The 17,888-nt window shown below is 50.6% G+C and overlaps 6 protein-coding genes across 6 annotated transcripts; 4 read left to right on the top strand and 2 right to left on the bottom strand.

Annotated features, from left to right (window-relative positions):
• Positions 1–122: 122 nt before the first annotated feature.
• On the top strand, positions 123–410 carry PpBr36_08726 (uncharacterized protein; the record flags this gene model as incomplete). The annotated part of the gene is made up of 2 exons (XM_029895853.1): positions 123–260; positions 339–410. The coding sequence occupies 2 exons, from the start codon at positions 123–125 to the stop codon at positions 408–410; spliced, it is 210 nt and encodes a 69-aa protein (XP_029746833.1).
• A 778-nt stretch (positions 411–1,188) lies between these two features.
• On the top strand, positions 1,189–2,137 carry PpBr36_08725 (uncharacterized protein; the record flags this gene model as incomplete). Its single annotated transcript, XM_029895852.1, has 2 exons — positions 1,189–1,265; positions 1,312–2,137. 2 exons carry the CDS (start codon positions 1,189–1,191, stop codon positions 2,135–2,137), a joined length of 903 nt encoding a protein of 300 aa, XP_029746834.1.
• Positions 2,138–2,475: 338 nt separating this feature from the next.
• PpBr36_08724 (uncharacterized protein) lies at positions 2,476–3,643 on the bottom strand (the record flags this gene model as incomplete). The annotated part of the gene is made up of 2 exons (XM_029895851.1): positions 2,476–2,865; positions 2,927–3,643. 2 exons carry the CDS (start codon positions 3,641–3,643, stop codon positions 2,476–2,478), a joined length of 1,107 nt encoding a protein of 368 aa, XP_029746835.1.
• A 741-nt stretch (positions 3,644–4,384) lies between these two features.
• PpBr36_08723 (uncharacterized protein) lies at positions 4,385–5,543 on the top strand (the record flags this gene model as incomplete). The annotated part of the gene is made up of 2 exons (XM_029895850.1): positions 4,385–4,543; positions 4,647–5,543. 2 exons carry the CDS (start codon positions 4,385–4,387, stop codon positions 5,541–5,543), a joined length of 1,056 nt encoding a protein of 351 aa, XP_029746828.1.
• Positions 5,544–9,614: 4,071 nt separating this feature from the next.
• PpBr36_08722 (uncharacterized protein) lies at positions 9,615–14,245 on the top strand (the record flags this gene model as incomplete). Its single annotated transcript, XM_029895849.1, has 3 exons — positions 9,615–11,608; positions 11,692–14,134; positions 14,216–14,245. The coding sequence occupies 3 exons, from the start codon at positions 9,615–9,617 to the stop codon at positions 14,243–14,245; spliced, it is 4,467 nt and encodes a 1,488-aa protein (XP_029746829.1).
• Positions 14,246–14,979: 734 nt separating this feature from the next.
• On the bottom strand, positions 14,980–17,050 carry PpBr36_08721 (uncharacterized protein; the record flags this gene model as incomplete). The annotated part of the gene is made up of 3 exons (XM_029895848.1): positions 14,980–16,669; positions 16,744–16,778; positions 16,871–17,050. The coding sequence occupies 3 exons, from the start codon at positions 17,048–17,050 to the stop codon at positions 14,980–14,982; spliced, it is 1,905 nt and encodes a 634-aa protein (XP_029746830.1).
• Positions 17,051–17,888: the final 838 nt, after the last annotated feature.

The raw sequence follows: 17,888 nt of genomic DNA, 5'->3' as shown, positions 1-17,888 counted from the left end.
CAAGCGGCCAATACTCTCGAAGTTCTTCATTCTCCCCAAGCAATCATTCGAACTGCAATCACTCCCCAGGATACAAACTCCTTCAAACTACCTACCGCCTTACCTAATCAGCTACAATCAAGATGTCGTCTCAAGAAGGTCGCCAGTCACCTCCTCCCGAGACCCAGACTGGTGCTCAGCTCAAAGACGCCCCCGGCTCGGGTCAAGGTCTCCAAGACACGCCTCAGGACAAGGACAAGTCCAACAAGGACCAACTGGAGGTACGATAAACTTTGTCGCACAGTGTGCTTCTTTCTCCCTTGAGCAGAGCAGAACACTGACCGGCTCTACACACACAGAATCTCTCCTCGAACCCAAAGGGACCTATGGAAGAAGCAGTTAAAGACAAGTTCACGAAGCCGCATCCTTAAGAATGAAGATAGAATTCAATGCGCCTGGTCTAGAAGCACATACATTGCTTTCCTTGGTGGAGTCGGTGCGGCGCAAACGCAGAGTTAGCAGCTCAATTTAATTAAAAGTCACGAATGGTCATGATCGCATTTGTTTATATTTTCTGTTCACAAAACTGCACGCCAATCCTCTCGTACATGGAAACAAACGGCCATCACATGCAAATGCCCATTCAAATACTTCCGCAGTAGATCATCGTCATTGAGCGACCAGGAGCAGAGGTGGGGCTGGAAAATGCAGCTCTACATCTGTAGGTAGGGAGGTATCTTAAGGAATATCAAAAAGATTGACAGAAAGCTTATAACTTGGATGTACAAAACAATTGCCGCCAGTTATTTCTTTCCTCCAAAGTACTCTTGATTCGGGCCTAGAATGGACCAGAGCCTTTTCGGTTGTTGGAGTTTGCCACCCAATCAGCGGGCAGGCACATTGAAGGGACCAACGCAATTGCGGTCGAACGATGACGTTGTTCTATTGCCCCTCCCTCCCTGCGGCCCCTTGCTAAGCCATCATCCCACCGTACCATTATGCTTCTTAACCTCCCGTTGGCAGCAAGCACGCGAACGCAGCACGCCTGTTAAATACCTCCGTTTCCTTACGTTTCCTTTACTTCAGTACCTCACCTTGGAATACCTTTCACCTAATTTATCGAAACCACAAAAAATTGAGCAGACAACCCAAAAACCGGACAACAAATTGTACCACAATCAATCACTGCGATTTAATACATCGTTCAAAATGACCAACACAGTGACGGTCAAGAACATCTCGGCCAAGACCGACGATAAGGAGATTCGAGACTTCTTTGCCTTCTGGTAAGCTTTCCAAAGTTCCGTCCCATCCTAACCTGGGTCGAGTCAGCCCAAGCCTAAACGTGCATTTGGACGACGATATGCTGACTGGTTATTTCGATGACAGCGGCAAGATCACGGATCTTCAGGTCAACGCCGAGGGCGATACCAAGAGCGCTACCGTCGTCTTCGAGAAGGAAACAGCTGCCAAGACAGCCCTGCTACTCAACAACACCCAGCTCGGTCCCTCTCACATCTCGGTTACTACCGACTCGCCTGTCGGTGACGGTGCCCACCCTGAAAAGACCAACGCAGACCGTGACTCGGATGAGATCACTCAAGAGGATAAGCCACGAGCACGCATTTTGGCTGAGTACCTTGCTCACGGTTACGTGGTCGGCGACGCGGCCCTTCAAAAGGCCATCGACTTGGACCAGCAGCACGGAGTCTCGTCGCGGTTCGTCGGCACTCTTCAGAACCTTGACCAAAAGTACCACGCCACCGATCGTGCCAAGACAGCCGACCAAAGCTACGGCATCACCACCCGAGCCACATCTCTGCTTTCTGGCCTCAACTCGTACTTCGAGAAGGCTGCCAGCACCCCGACCGGCAAGAAGATCGTTGACTTCTACACGCAATCGTCTAAACAGGTTCAAGACATCCATGCCGAGGCCCGCCGGCTTGCTGAACTCAAGAAGCAGGATGCCGGTGGTAGCGCGGCCAGGGCTGCTGGTCTGGAGAAGATCCTAGGTACCGGTAGTGCTGGCAATGAGAAGCCGAAAGATGGTGCTTCGGATTCGCCCGCCGCCGTTCCTGGGACGGTGCCTGCCAGTGGTGGTGCCACGACCACTGAGAAGCCCAAGACGAACCCAGTTGAGCCTGACCCCAAAGTTTGAGAAAAGGGAGATTTAATGAAGATGCGGGCATGCGATTAGAGCATGGTTTCAAGTCGAGTTGACCAATGATGGAATGAATTTCTGGGAGTGTTTAATGATTAACCGTATTGCATTTCTACACGCCAAGTACTGCCCCGTTGGAGCAAGGATTGTTCTTGTGGTATATCCGCGGGAGAATTCTATCTGCCTTGCCGTGTTAATCTCAGATAGCTTTTTGATATTATTTCCAGTGTCTTTTTTTTTTTTTTTTGCTTGAGATATTCAATTGACACAATACCCCAACGTTATTTCTGCTATCGATGAAGCTAAACGCTGTACGAATGTGATGCCTATCTGGATCAGCGAAACCAGTAATTCACGGATACGTTAAGCAAACCGCTGAACGCAGCTCCGGGGTTGAAGCTCTTGACGCTATGCCACCAACCCTGAGGGATAAAGAGACTTTCGTCTGGATCCAGTGTGGCTTCGACCATCTCCGGCATCCGGTCCGCATCAGGGCCCCATACGGCATCATCTAGGGCTGTAGCCTCTGGGCCGTCCAACAATTCCATGCCACGGATTCGGGAGTTGGAGGTTATAGCTCCGAGTCGACTTTGTACGTCATGGAAAACGCGCTCACCCGGCCTTGGCGGCATCATCCTGACCACTTTACTGCCCACAGATTGTGAAAGTATATTGGGATTGGGATCTCGATGCCAGGATGTCTTGGTTGGTGTTAAACCCATCCACTGCCATTGTGGTTAGTTTATCCGCTTCATTGGGCAGTTCAACTAGGACCTCGGAACTTACTAGACTACCTCCATACACGTCCCCTTTCCCTGCCTCTAGGACAACACGAGGTGGAGCTAATGCTGTTTGCAGATTCGGAGGTAAATCTACGATTGGCAGTTGCGCAACGTAGAAGTTGGCGAGTGGCTGACCACCAGAGCTTAGCGAGGCATGGTTGTACATTACTGCAAGCTTAAAGAGACTTATTGGACCTTCGAAGCGGATCATGGATGAACCAGGGGTACAGTTGCGGAGTTCAGCAGAGAGTAGGTTTTCCAACTGTATGTCTTGATCGCCCAATTGATGATCAGCAGTGCCATCTCGAGGGATATTTGGCAGCCTTGCACGTAGCCACAGAAGAAAGTCTGCCAAACCGGGCTGCTCTCGCCTCGATATGCCAATCTCAAATGGACATGATGTATGGTGATTTCCACCAAAGGCAGTGTCCCAACATTGCCAAAGCGGTTGATGGCAAGAATACTCAGATTTGTCCTTGGTAAGGATGGTATTTTGTTTCCATAGTCTCAGCCCGGAATTTGCAGGCAAGCCGTCGATTGGCCTAAGAGCTTCATAGTCGGGCGCAAGACTGCGAGCATTGCCGGGTGAGATAGGCAGGGGATTTTTAAGGACAACGGGCAGTCCCGTTTGGAAGAAGTGTTGTTGGAAGTGACTTAGCGAGATTTCGTTGGTGTCAAGAGCAGCGCCTCGAATCAAATGACGCCATGGGACCGGCTTCATGGTGAGAAGTAAGATCCCCAACCTTCCATCCTAAACATGAACAGAAATGGAATATATGTCAAGGTGAGTTTTGTAATGGAATCCCTGACATCACTACGCGTTGGCGACTGAGGTTTGGGACGCGTAAAAGGGACCACATCATGTGACCATGCGTTTGCCAACCGACCTCGAGGCACGGACCACTTGATGACTGTCGCAGACCTGACCGCCCAGTAAGCCCGATTAATTCTCCATCTTGGTGACCATCCATGCCTGTGCTCCAGCCTACAGACGAATCCCAGCCCCACGGGGGGAATCAATTAGGCGGCCTGGACAAGTGCACAATACACCTGCGCGCGCAGAAAAACATCAATCTTGTCATAAATCTTTTATAACTCGGTGTGCGACGAACCTTTTGCGTTGGCAATCAAGCTTTTTTTTTTATCATTTGCAAGCTCACAATTATCTTGCCAGACATATCATTCAACCCATCCTTTTTTTCTGTTCTTTTTTAAATTTTGCAGTTGACCGCCTCGCGCATCGGGGTCGTCCACGCCAATCTGCCCTGATAACCCGTTCGACCCGACCGATTATGCCTGCGACTTTACCCCGCTGAGCACTTACGAGAAGCGCGCGTCTGGCTCACCCTGCTTGACTGCAACATCCCATCGAACCCCCCCTACCACCAACGACACAAGCGACTTTGATATTTCACCGTCATACAGGTCCCGCTGCCTGCCAAGCGCGTTCTTCTCGGTCGCAATGTCGACTTCCTCGGGAACGCCAGAGTCATGGATTTCCTCCTTCTGCAGTCTTATCGGCCATGAGTACTTTGCAGAGGTGTCGGAAGAATTCATTGAGGATGATTTCAACCTCACGGGGCTGCAAACACAGGTTCCCATGTACAAGGAGGCACTGGAGGTACTTTTTATTTCTCCCTTGCTCTCAACATAGGACAAAACTCGTACCTTTTATAACAAAAGGGGTCGGAGACTAACCCTTCCCTGATGTTGCGCGCATGTAGATGATCTTGGATGTCGAGCCCGAAGACGACGAAGACGAGGAGGACGAGGAAGAAGAGGACGAGATTGACGAGTCCGGTGACGGGGTAGGCGCAGCAACGAGACACGGGGAGCGCCGCAACCACAGTCGCATAGCGAGCGATCTCTCCATGATCGAGTCGTCAGCCGAGCTATTGTACGGCCTAATTCATCAACGATTCATATGCTCGCGAGCCGGCATCCAGCAGATGTCAGAAAAATACGAGCTTGGCCACTTCGGGTCGTGTCCGCGGACCAACTGCAATTTGGCCAGGACCTTGCCTGTTGGGCTGTCGGACATACCAGGCGCCGGAACGGTCAAGCTCTTTTGTCCGAGCTGTCTGGACGTATACGTCCCGCCTAACAGTCGGTTCCAGACTGTGGATGGTGCATTTTTCGGAAGAACGTTTGGCGCGCTTTTCCTCATGACCTTCCCCGAGTTCGACCTGACTAAACACGGAGCCGATGCGCTGTCAGGCGGTTCACATTCGATGAGTAGCATGCGGCTGCAGGGAGAAGACGCCGGCGGCGTCGTGGTTAACGGCTTCCACGCGCGTAATATTGCGCCGGGCCTTGGCCGTGGCAAGATATACGAGCCGAGGATCTACGGGTTTCGCGTATCCGAGGTCGCACGGTCAGGCCCCCGGATGCAATGGCTGCGTGACAAGCCCGAAGACGTGACCGAGCTCGATGAGGCAAAGAGATACGCCGAGGAGCACCCGGACACGGATGACGAGGAGGGAGATTTGAACATGAATCGAAATGGGGCGTCGTCGCGAAGACGACCGGCGGGAAACGCACGGCTTCGACAACAGAGGAGGCAACAGAATGGGAGTCCAATGGCAGTGACGGAAACAAACGGGGCAGAATCGGAACTGTGAATCCATATACCCAACCGACATTGACTTGCACATGAGCCAAGACTTCATTGGCTGTGAGTGGCGGCGGGGGCGGCTCGTCCAACTCTAAATCAACGTATCAGCGTTTGCTGCCAGCCGCGCATGGAAGACCATTGAACCAGAGTACATTGCCCAATATGTCGTATTGCGGGAACGGGCTCCGATGGCACACTACAAATCCTCATTCTTATCACATAATGTCTCCAGGCGCACGTTTCCCAGCGCCATATCTCGTCTCTGCATCCCCTCCGGCGTTGTCATGGCACTATGGGCTACCATATACACAATATCACTTTTTTCATGTTTCCTTGAACTTTCTGTGGTTTCTGTTTGATGACAAAACGCGGGCCCTTTCCCCCGTTTCGAGCTTTGAGTCCTGGCCACGTCTCTGAAGTAACAATACGATGGATATTGGCGTTGCATGTTTAAAACAAAAGCCCGTGCGTAAGATGTCACTTATTTCTTTGTATTTTTTTTTTCCTTGGATCCCGTCAGCTTGCTTGTGGCTATTAAGGGGCGGGGTGGCTGACTTCATACGGTATCTCATACTACGTATGCTTCTATACTCGGAATTTTAGACCATCTGTCGTTTCCGGTGGAGATGTTATTAATGAGGGTCCCAAAAAAAAAGAATGGAACACGAAGCCAGCTACATATAGAGAGATATGCCTTTAAAGAGTGCACAGTGCACAGAACGAGGTTTTTGTTTTCTTTTTTTTTTTATCGTTGCCGAACCAGGTGTTTACCAGCAATCAGAAGCAACAAAGTGTAAAGGTACGGATATTTACCCGGTAGGTAACGAAGCCAGTCCACGTCTGATGTGATGTGGGGACAATTACACGGATTTAATGATTTGCTTGCGGCCTAAATCCGTAGGCATTCCATGTCTCCTACCTGCGCCTAATTCCTTGGCTCGGGTCAACCGTGCATCAACAGAATCCACAACACACCTCAAATTTCTACTCTTTCGAGAAATTTCCGACGAATTCTTTTTTTTTTTTTTTTTTTTTTTTCTTAAGCACACAACGTGGGTCCCAATCTAATCTAGATGAAAGTAGTCGTGGGGATCATCCTACTGCTTTTCTGTCAGACTTGACATGCCGGGGTCAGACACTAAGATGATGCACCTACAGTATTGGTACAAATGGGTCTGAGAGTATTGTATATGGTACAGTAAAGCCCTCCCCTGACGTGACAGTTTGTGCCCGTACTATGTAATGCTACCCTCCATCTAGCCCGCAGCATCCCAGGCAGATCCAAAAGGGCTTATCTCTCGTCAATCTGTGGCCAAAGAGAAAAAAAAAAGCCCAATCCAGTAATATCAAAAGGAATTTACCGAAGATGATTCAGGCGGCGGCGGGGGATGCTTGTGTCCGCTAAAATATATGGCCCCGCGGGTAAGACTTAATTTCAAGTTGTTTTGGCTTGGCAGTGGTGTTGCTTAGCAATCTGAAAAAGCGATCCTGGTGGGAGCAAAGGGTCCACAATGGAAGTAGGTAGGGAAACACATGGCAATTCGGGAGGTGGAGATGAATCAGGACGGAGCACAAGAACGGATCCTTTTGTTTGGAGAGCGGAAACAGTCCCAGTCAGGTCCTGCCTGTTGTTGCTTGTGTGGGTGGTGGAGCGTTCCAGAACCGGAATTTCGATGGTATTTTATCTTGTTGCTCCCCCGCAGGGTTACTATTTACCTAGGTAGCCTCCTTGCTGTCACTTGTCGTATCGGATATACCTGGAAAGAAAATTCAATTGGTTATTCTTTAGCCCTGCGAGTCTGCCTACCATGACTCGAATGAGAACAACTGTTGGTGGACTGCCAACTCTTAGCCAAAATTGGAGGTGCAAGTCATAGCTCTAGTCTAGTAGAAACATCCCACTGACACCGAATGGGCTTGAGCTGATCGATCAAAAAGCATAATCCTGAGGTCATTGGCGATACCAGACAGGTTAAACCCTATCTGATAGGAAACATGTTCAATGTAAACGCCCGGCGACTCGAAGTCCTAGCATGTTAGTTTGGGTTTGGACAATGAGTAACAACATGGGTTTGATACTGTGTTAATTACGGTACCAACCAACACCAGGTAAGCAAGTTACCGTCACCTATCTACCGCACATAGGTCCTGCGGTAGCTTGCTTTGCTAACCGTGGGTCGGCGCTCCACGCGCTTTCTCCATGTGGGCTAGGCTTCCGGATTGTTCTTAACGCCCGAGAATCCGACAGAAGCAACACGACACCACGCAAGCCACGTTACAAGTATGGAAATTATTACTTAGCCTTGTCGCTTTCTTTGTCGCGTCAGAAGCAGCATGCGATGGACAGAAGATGGACATAAGGCTAGGAGGCTAAAGGCGGCGTCGGGCGGCGTGTGAGTAATTCTTAACAAACAGATGATATCTTACTGCATCATTTCAACAGATTGGCGCGGCACATACGTACGGGCATGGTGCCGATGGATGTGGAGACATCTTTTTACGACACCTTGTCCAGATAGTATTATTGGTTGTGCTGATCTGGTGGTGATAATTTTCCCGCAAATCTAGATCAAGGATACTCACAGAAGGCTGCCCTATCTGGAAAGGCTGAGTAATTTTGGTGCCCTACCTCGCCTACCTAGAAGTAGAAAATCGGCCGTCGGACGAAAGAATTCTCGGGTCTTCTCCGGGTGGGCCCCAACCATGGATATAATACGGGGTAAACATGAACCGTATGGCAGGCAGGCTTTTGATCTGTCAAACACACCTGAGATGAGAATAACCAATTCTTGAGCCTGCGAATCGGCCAAGTATTTTGGAACTCAACGGGCTGATTGCACGCTTTCTAGCCTATTCACACGTGTCCTGGATGCGCTGAAATAGACCAAAAGTTAGACTATTATACGTAAACATCCAAGTCTAGTCTAGACTAATTCTGGGTACTGATCACCACAGTCTCCCAAGGACCCGGAGTGATTCATAATGCATCTATCTAGCTACATCTGATTGAACCCCCCGTCAGACGCAACAAATTTCCAGGACCCTGCACTTTGGTATGACAAGGCCACACCCAGTATTACTTATGGATCCCACCACGCTAGCCAACCAATCATATCTGCCGCACCAAGCGAATAGAATATATTCGAACAGGGGTGCTAACTTGGCAAGCAGCCCCGGAAAGGGCGCGCCGTTGTGTGCCATTGAAGAGATGACTTGATGGGGTCTGGCGGGACAGCAAGCCTGCCCCTGCGATAACGCGGGCCGCTTCTTCTCCCCGAGCCGACTAGCAGGATTTCCGATTACCAATACAATGTCCATACAAACAAATTGCCTTACCAGCACAACGATAGCTCTGAGACCTCGTTGCCTGCTCTCCCCCCCTTGCACGCTAGGACATTCAGAGATGGTCTTTCCTAAAGAAAGGATACACTTTTTTTTTTTTTTTCCCCTGCAAGCATCCCTTCGGAATGTGGGTCAGGAGGCAAAGGTTTCGTTCGTTGCCCAGGGACTTTTTATTTCACCTTTCATGTCCATAGATCTCATTTTTAAATAAGCCTGCATCCGAATTTTTTTACTGTTTCCCTTGTGCTAGGTATCCTAGTTTCCCGCATTCGTCCACCGCTTCTCCCATCGGTGGCCTTGGCGCGCATCAGGTCATACCTTAAAAGTAAAGAGCCGCCGCCCCCCCGGTTAGCACCGAGCTCCGAGATTCGGTCGATGACAAACCTTCACTCATTTGGTACATAACATCTCTCACCTTCTTGACAGCTTGACCCCTCCTCCCTCAAGTGCTTATTAAAGCGCTTCGACTTTGGGGTTACACTGGCCTTGCCTGTATCTTCCAAGCACTTCTAGGACCGCCACCCCGAGCCAGATTTTGGTGGAAGGTCGTGCCATCTCAGGAATTTCTCCAGCATCTTTTGGTCTTCGAGTAATAACTGCGCATTCTTCAAGAGTCCCGTAGCTGTCAAGAACGCCCGCTGAAACCCCCCATCGGGTTGGGGTTAGTTCGTAGCTTCCGCCCTAAAAAGGCAAGCAGCTTTCCACCGCCAGCAAATAACCGTTTATACCTTTTACCATGAATGAAAAACCCAAGGACGACGGTAGCCTGGGAGAGGGCCACAAGGCTCCCTCTACAGCAAACACAGCTGTCGGTACCGCTACGCCACCGCGTTCTGCCGATGCAAGCATCAACCTCGAGGAGTTGCGTGTGGCAGCCCACCAGCAGAACCCCAACGGCACTTCTAATGTTGGGTCCGGCGTCTCGGTGGCCCGGGCTGAGGCCGACTTCGCTGAACTGCAGAGGGAGCTCACCGGCATGTCGAGAGCTAGCCGGCGCAAGAGCCACGCTTCTCAGCGTGAGCGTGATGCTGAGAAGGCCAATGGCGAGGATTTAGGGGAGACTTCATCTTCTGAAAGCGAACCCTTCGATCTGGAATCGTGGATTCGTGGAGGGATTCAGGCCTCGCGCGAGGCTGGCATCCGTCCCAAGCACATCGGAGTTTATTGGGACGAACTAACGGTCAAGGGAATGAGTGCCTTCACAAACTACGTACAAACCTTTCCCGATGCAATCACCGGATTCTTTGACTATTACCACCCCATCAAGAAGCTGCTGGGCCTGGGAGGCAAGGCGCCCGAGGCCACGCTGCTCGACAATTTCCGCGGTGTCTGCAAGCCTGGTGAGATGGTCTTGGTCTTGGGCAAGCCGGGATCCGGCTGCACAACCTTTCTCAAGAGCATCACCAACCAGCGCTATGGCTACACCAGCGTGACTGGTGATGTGTTATATGGCCCCTTCACCGCCAAGGAGTTTGAGAAATACCGCGGGGAGGCCGTCTACAACCAGGAGGACGATATCCACCACGCGACCCTGACGGTGGAGCAAACTCTGGGCTTTGCGCTTGACTGCAAAATTCCCGGCAAGCTTCCGGCTGGCATCACCAAGGCGCAGTTCAAGAAGGACGTCATCACCATGCTACTCAAGATGTTCAACATTGAGCATACCCGCCACACCGTCGTAGGTGGCGCCCTTGTGCGTGGTGTGTCTGGAGGCGAGAGGAAGCGCGTTTCTGTTGCCGAGATGATGATTACTTCTGGTTCCATTCTGGCATGGGACAACAGCACTCGAGGTCTTGATGCCAGTACTGCTCTAGACTTCATCAAGTCCCTTCGTATCCAGACCAATCTCTACAAGACCGCGACGTTCGTCTCGCTCTACCAGGCTTCGGAGAACATTTACAATTTGTTCGACAAGGTGCTTGTCATCGACGCTGGCCGGCAAGTGTACTTCGGCCCGGCCACCGAAGCCCGCGGGTACTTTGAGGGCCTCGGCTTCCTTCCAAGACCTCGACAGACTACCCCCGACTACGTCACTGGCTGTACCGACGAGTACGAGCGCGCCTATTCCGAAGGTTACGGCCCCGAGAACGCCCCGCACAGCCCCGAGACTCTGGCCGAGGCTTTCAAGAAGTCAGACTTTGCGAAGCGGTTGGATCAAGAAATGGTGGAATACCGCGAATCTCTGAAGGAGGACCAGCAAAAGTACGAGGATTTCAAGATCGCTGTCAAAGAGGGGAAGCGTACCGGTGCAAAGAAGTCGGTTTATACTGTCGGTTTCCACCAGCAAGTCTGGGCCCTTATGAAGCGCCAGACTGTGCTGAAGCTGCAAGATCGAACGGCCTTATTCCTCGCATGGATGCGTACCATTCTCATCGCCATCGTCGTCGGCACACTCTATATCAACCTCGGTCAAACTAGTGCCACTTCCTTTAGCAAGGGTGGTCTGATGTTCATTGCTCTCCTGTTCAACGCTTTCGAGGCCTTTGCTGAGCTCGGCTCAACCATGTTGGGTCGCGGAATCGTCAACAAGCACAAAGCATACGCTTTCCATCGGCCCAGTGCGCTTTGGATTGGTCAGATCTTTGTCGATCAGGCTTTTGGTGTGCCCAGGGTCCTCGCCTTCTCCATTATTGTGTATTTCATGACCAACCTGTTCCGCAGCGCCGGCGCCTTTTTCATGTTTTTCCTGTTCATTATGCTTGGAAACATTGCAATGACGCTGTTCTTCCGGTAAGTCACGACCAGCCTCATTCGAGTCCGCCCACTCATGTCATGTCGACTGAAAGCTAACGTTGATCCGTCTTTGCACCCAGAATCATTGGTTGTATCGCGATTGATTTCGACTACGCTGTCAAATTTGCCGTTGTCACGATCACACTCCTCATCACAACGTCCGGTTACATCATTCAATACCAGTCCCAGAAGGTTTGGTTGCGTTGGATCTTTTGGATCAACCCTCTGGGTCTGATGTTCAGCTCCATGATGGGCAATGAGTTCGGCAGAATAGACATGACCTGCACAGCAGAGAGTTTGATTCCGTCCGGACCAGGGTATAACAACCCCGAGAACCAGGTTTGCACTCTGCCTGGATCCAAGCCGGGTACTCTTGAAGTTTCCGGCTCGGACTATATTCGCACAGGCTTTGCCTACGACCCGAACGACATCTGGCGCAACTTTGGGATTGTGATGGCCCTTGTTGTCTTCTTTTTGATCATGAACGTCGTCCTGGGAGAGCTGGTCGAATTCGGAATGGGAGGTAACTCGGCACTGGTTTACCAGAAGCCAAACAAGGAGCGCAAGGAGCTTAACGAGAAACTCCTGGCCAAGCGCGAGGCTCAACGTTCTTCCAAGACTGAGGCAGAAGGTTCCCAGCTCAAGATTGAGTCGAAGCGAGTTTTGACTTGGGAAAACCTGACCTACGACGTCCCTGTCCCGGGAGGAACCCGCCGGTTGCTCAACAATGTGTATGGATACGTCAAGCCTGGTCAACTAACGGCTCTCATGGGTGCATCTGGTGCTGGAAAGACTACCTTGCTCGATGTCCTTGCTTCCAGGAAGAACATTGGTGTTATTGGTGGTGACATTTTGGTTGACGGCAAGAAGCCCGGAAAGGAGTTCCAGCGTTCGACGTCGTATGCCGAGCAGCTTGATGTTCACGAGCCCACGCAAACCGTTCGGGAGGCCCTCCGGTTCTCTGCCGATCTCAGGCAGCCTTTCGAGACTCCCCAGGAGGAGAAATACGCCTTTGTCGAGGAGATGATTGCTTTACTGGAGCTTGAAGATCTGGCAGATTCCATTATTGGATGGCCCGAATTTGGCCTCACTGTCGAACAACGTAAGCGTGTGACAATCGGCGTTGAGCTTGCCGCCAAGCCCGAGCTTCTTTTGTTCCTTGACGAGCCCACGTCCGGCCTCGACAGCCAGAGCGCCTTCAACATCGTGCGCTTCCTCAAGAAGCTCGCAAACGCTGGCCAGGCTATTCTTTGCACCATCCACCAGCCCAACTCTGCCCTCTTTGAGAACTTTGACCGTCTCCTTCTTCTCCAGCGCGGTGGCCGATGCGTCTACTTTGGTGACATTGGCAAGGATGCCAACGTCCTCCGTGATTATCTCAAGCGTCATGGCGCCGAGGCCTCACCCACCGACAACGTTGCTGAGTACATGCTTGAGGCCATTGGTGCCGGAAGCGCTCCTCGTGTTGGAGACCGTGATTGGGCGGACATCTGGGAGGAGTCTCCTGAGCACGCCAACGTCAAGGATACTATCTCTCAGCTCAAGGAAGAGCGCAAGGCAGATGTGGCCAACGACAACACTGCGGCTCTCGAAAAGGAGTACGCCTCGCCCATGAGCCACCAGCTCAAGGTCACCTGCCACCGTACCAATCTCGCGCTCTGGCGTTCTCCAAACTATCTCTTCACCCGTTTGTTCAACCACGTCGTCATTGCCCTCATCACCGGACTCACCTATCTCCAGCTCGACAACTCGCGGTCTTCTCTGCAGTACAAGGTCTTCGTCATGTTCCAGGTCACTGTCCTGCCAGCCCTGATTCTGTCCCAGGTTGAGGCCATGTATCACATCAAGCGTGGCATCTTCTTCCGCGAGTCATCGTCCAAGATGTACAACAGCAGCGCCTTTGCTGCTTCCATGCTTCTCGCAGAGCTGCCCTACGTCGTCCTGTGTGCTGTGGCCTTCTTCCTGCCGCTCTACTATATGCCAGGCTTCCCCGTTGATAGCTCGAGAGCTGGATATCAGTTCTTCATGATCCTCATTACTGAGTTCTTTTCGATTACACTTGCCCAAGCCTTGGCCTCCATCACCCCGTCGACATTTATCTCTAGCCAGCTGGATCCGTTTTTGATGATCACCTTTTCGTTGTTCTGCGGTGTTACCATCCCGTTCCCCCAAATGCCCGATGGATACAAATGGCTATATCAGCTTGACCCGTTCACTCGTCTTATTGGCGGTATGGTTACAACTGGGCTGCACGAACTCGATGTGAAATGCACCCCGGTAGAGCTCAACAAGTTTACGCCCGCGAACGGTAGCTCTTGCGAAGAGTACATGAGGCCTTTCTTCAACGCTGGCGGTAACGGATACATTGTCGACCCCAGCTCCACCAGTCAATGTGAATACTGTGCCTACAGCGTCGGCGACCAGTTCTACACGCCACTCGGCATGACGTTCGATACTAGGTGGCGGGATCTTGGAATCTTCATTGCCTTTTGCGCGAGCAACATCATCATTATTTTCGTTGCAGTGAGTTTATACCCAACCCTCCTTTTTTATCCCAAAGCTCCCCTCGGTGTATACTGATTGGCCTAACTCTCTTTGCTACAGAACCGTTTCCTGAACTTCAACAAGCGATAGATCATACCGATTCTTTCTGATCTTGTTCAATACCCATGTCTACTCATGAAACATTTTCATACTATCTTGAGTCTTTTCTCTCATTTTGTCAACCAAAACCGGAGGTTTTGTTTTTTCTTTTTTTCTTTGTAAAACCCCATTACGACCTTATTTAATTTTTTCCTATTTCAAGTGGCTCAGTAAAGGGGGTCCGTCTTCGCCAGATTTCTTTTCTCTCTCATTTCCAGACATTAGTAAAAGTCTAGTTGGCGTATACAAACCATATAGATGGGCTTTTACCGTAAATAAACAAAAGCGTCTAGAACTTTAACAAGTAAGACATTTCTATTACTAAACAGATAAAAGTTCAACTCGGAACTTGTCAATCGGTGTTTGAATTGCTGCTACTTTGTACACATGCGCACCGAGGATCTTCCAGTAAGCTGTAGGAAGGATGGCGGTTGCTTTAAAGCACAGTTGCAAAACACAGTAGTCATTATACTAAAAGGCAAGCAAATGGCTTACGCAACTCAGCTGCTAGTTGGTTGCGAAGCAGTGATCTGAAAACGATATAGGAGTAGAAATGCAGTCGAATGCTTACTGTATGGCATGTGGTAACTCATGAGACGAAGCGGTCGTGGAGGGTTGGATTTATGGTGAGAATTGTTGTGAACAACAAGACTGCTGGCCGGCTTTTGAGAAAAAAAAGAATAAAGCTCTGCCATCTCGCTTCGCTTTAAGCTGTCTAAAGTAGTCTAGTTTGTGGCATCATGGTATGGATCAAAGCCAACCTTCTTCTTGGCCTCACTCCTAGCCTTCCACCTATCCTCGCCCGAGAGACCCGTCGTTGCCGTCTCCTCCAGAAAGAAGGTGAGAATGTGATCAGGTATCGATAGGTGGGATGTCTGCTGGAATTCCTGGAGGCTGGCTAGACGTATCATCATCTCCAGCAGCGAGAGCGAGGATGTGATGGAGCCAAAGGGCGACCTGGTCGCGAACGACTCTGGGCTGACCGTCTTCCTGAGCTCCCGACCGCTGTGCGGCGGCGACGCTGTGCCGGACCGCAAAGAGATATCTCTGATTTGTTGCATGAGTTTCGTATCCAGCGAGGAGCGTTTGTCCTTGACGTCTGGCCTGCTCTTGGTTGTTGTGCTCGTGCTCGAGTCTTGGTCGTCGCCACTCGATTCATCGTCTGTGGAGGAGCTGCTCTCATCTTCGATCTCTGTGAACACTTCTAGAGCTATCCACTCTGGATCGAGGTGTTTGGGAAAACTGTATGAGCTTTTAGGCGCTGGGGCCGAATCCGATCGCCGTTGGCCATGTGGACTTGGTGCTTTCTCGGAGGGCGGCCCGCTACTCTCCCTAAGAATCTGCAAGTCTAATTCGTCCTGCGAGTCCATCAGTGCTTCGTTCTGATATTCCGTCTCGTCCGCGTCCGTTGCCGCCTCCTCAACGCTGTGTAAAATTTCGTCAATGACTTGTTTGGGAGTGGTTGCCGTTAAATCTCGCTTCAGTAGCAAGGCCGGGTTGTTGTCAGGTGCCAATTCCTGACCAATATTCAGGATTCTACCTGTGTTAGTGTAGAATATCTTGGAGAGTTGGTGGACTGGTATAGACTCTCGTATTCCTGCCATTGGCATATCGTCAAAGAAGCTGCCGTCCTCGTCATGGAGACGGCCATCGTCCAGGTCCTCAACTATCTCCAGGTGATATGAGAATTCATTTTTTGCCGAGTATGAATAGTCGGACTGCGCACTTTGACCTCTGAATGGCGTGTGAGGTGAGGGCAGAGGAACATAGCCCCTTTCGCGATCAAACTTCCAGTCAGGGGGAATACGACAAAGCCTGACGCGGGCTTTGTGCGCGACCTCCTGCCACAATGGCTTTCGCTCGCCCTCTTGGAAGCCATAGGGCTCATCGTCATGATCGGTGCTACTACTGACAGAATTGCCAGAATCTATAGTTGATAATGCGTTGCTCTCCGCGGGTCTCACACGCGCCTCAGTCTTGCTATGGCCCATGAACAACAGATAGAGCGAGAGGGTGAATGAAGGCCCTATCTGGGCCGGCCTATAGGGATCACTGGCAAACTGCGTGTCTCCGATGCTCAAAAAGGTGCTGGCCTGCATCAGGCGAGAGGGCGAGACACCCGGGGGCAGCGAAGTTGACAAGTTCTCGCCGGATGCGCTGATGGCGAACTGGAGCATGTGGGCGTCACGCTCGATACGGCCAAGGAGGGATTTCATCTCGCTGATTATGCTTCGTAGCTCCGCCGCCTGAGACTCCGGTGTCCGTGAGCGTGCTCTGGCACCACTGGCGTGTTGTTGGGCCTCTTCCTCGGCGCAGGCGACATCTTCGAGTCGTTTACCGAGGGCAACGATGCTTCTCCGGAGGCCTTTTGCTAGAGGAACAGCGTTCTCGAGGAAGACGTTACCTCTCCCAGCTCTGCAGTTTGTGAGTTAGTGGTGTGAACAATGTGAGTAAGTCTGATTTGGTTGGACGCTTAGTGTTGGACCTACTTGAACTCGATCAAGTCAATGGCGGGTGAAATTATCTGTCGAGGTGAACGTCTCACTCAAGTCAGTTTGAAATGGACTCTTTTTTTCGGCCGACAGTCAACCCTGAAGACTGAAGAGATATAAATACTTTGATCCTCTCATTAAGTTCCTGCTGCAATAACCTCAGCTCTGTGCGGATCGCCCTATCATCGACTGTTTTGAGAAGCCGAGAACATTGCTGAACCGCATAGGTTGATGTCAAAGCTATACCGGACCGAATGGCCATGTTCATGGCTTGCGCGCCAAGTCTTGTGAGAAAGGCGTCCATTTCTGTTTTGAGGCAATTCCATGATGCATTGATCAAGAGGTTTTTTTTTTTTTTGTCTGTAGCCTGCTGTCCTTTATTGAGGTGAGGTGTCGCAGGTGGCAGGTGGACACTTAGGCGCCTACCTCACCTGTTATCCACATGTAATATGTAATGCGGTTCAGGTTAGAAGAGATGAATGTCTGTCCAGTAGGCTCTGGCTGTGAGCCTAAACCAGGTCACAGCGCAAACTATAAGTAGACACAGGCCACGTTCTCATCGGAACATCTTTAAAACAAAGAATAAAAAGTTCATTGATTGCAAGGCTACTACTATTTGGATACTTAGCTAGGTAGGTAGGCGGCATCCATTATATGCGCAAATACAATCCTTGAAATGTACGTGCTCCCTGAGGAAAACAAGACATTAAATGCAGGCTTACAGGTAATCTAACGAGAGAACAAGAAAAAAAAAAGAGCATTCTTGAGTACTGTGTGTTCAGCTGTTTCTCGACACTGTAATGACACAAGATTCATTCGCATAGTTGCACAGTTGCTATTTAAATTCAGGCACAAACACACTGTAGCCCACTTCGCCTCCCGAGCAAGTTTTATAGTTGAGCATGGAGGGGTAACTAAGTCAAATGCCACGAACATGGGAGGCTTAAGCTAATACTTACTGGCATGCAAACCTGTATACCATTCAAAATAATTGAAAAAAAGGCTGTGATCGATGATCATCTTCTCCTTCTGCTGAGCACAAAGTGAGTCGCATCAAGTATTCCATCATTTCAAAACATGGCTCAAGGTGGATCATTGGGCGCAGAGGTTGGGTGGGTGTGTGCGTGTGTTCAGGTGGGGTT

This window comes from Pyricularia pennisetigena, chromosome 5, assembly GCF_004337985.1.
Source record: "Pyricularia pennisetigena strain Br36 chromosome 5, whole genome shotgun sequence".
Taxonomy (NCBI): domain Eukaryota; kingdom Fungi; phylum Ascomycota; class Sordariomycetes; order Magnaporthales; family Pyriculariaceae; genus Pyricularia; species Pyricularia pennisetigena.
The sequence above is the reverse complement of the archived record's forward strand: the minus strand, read 5'-3'. Positions and strand labels throughout refer to the sequence as shown.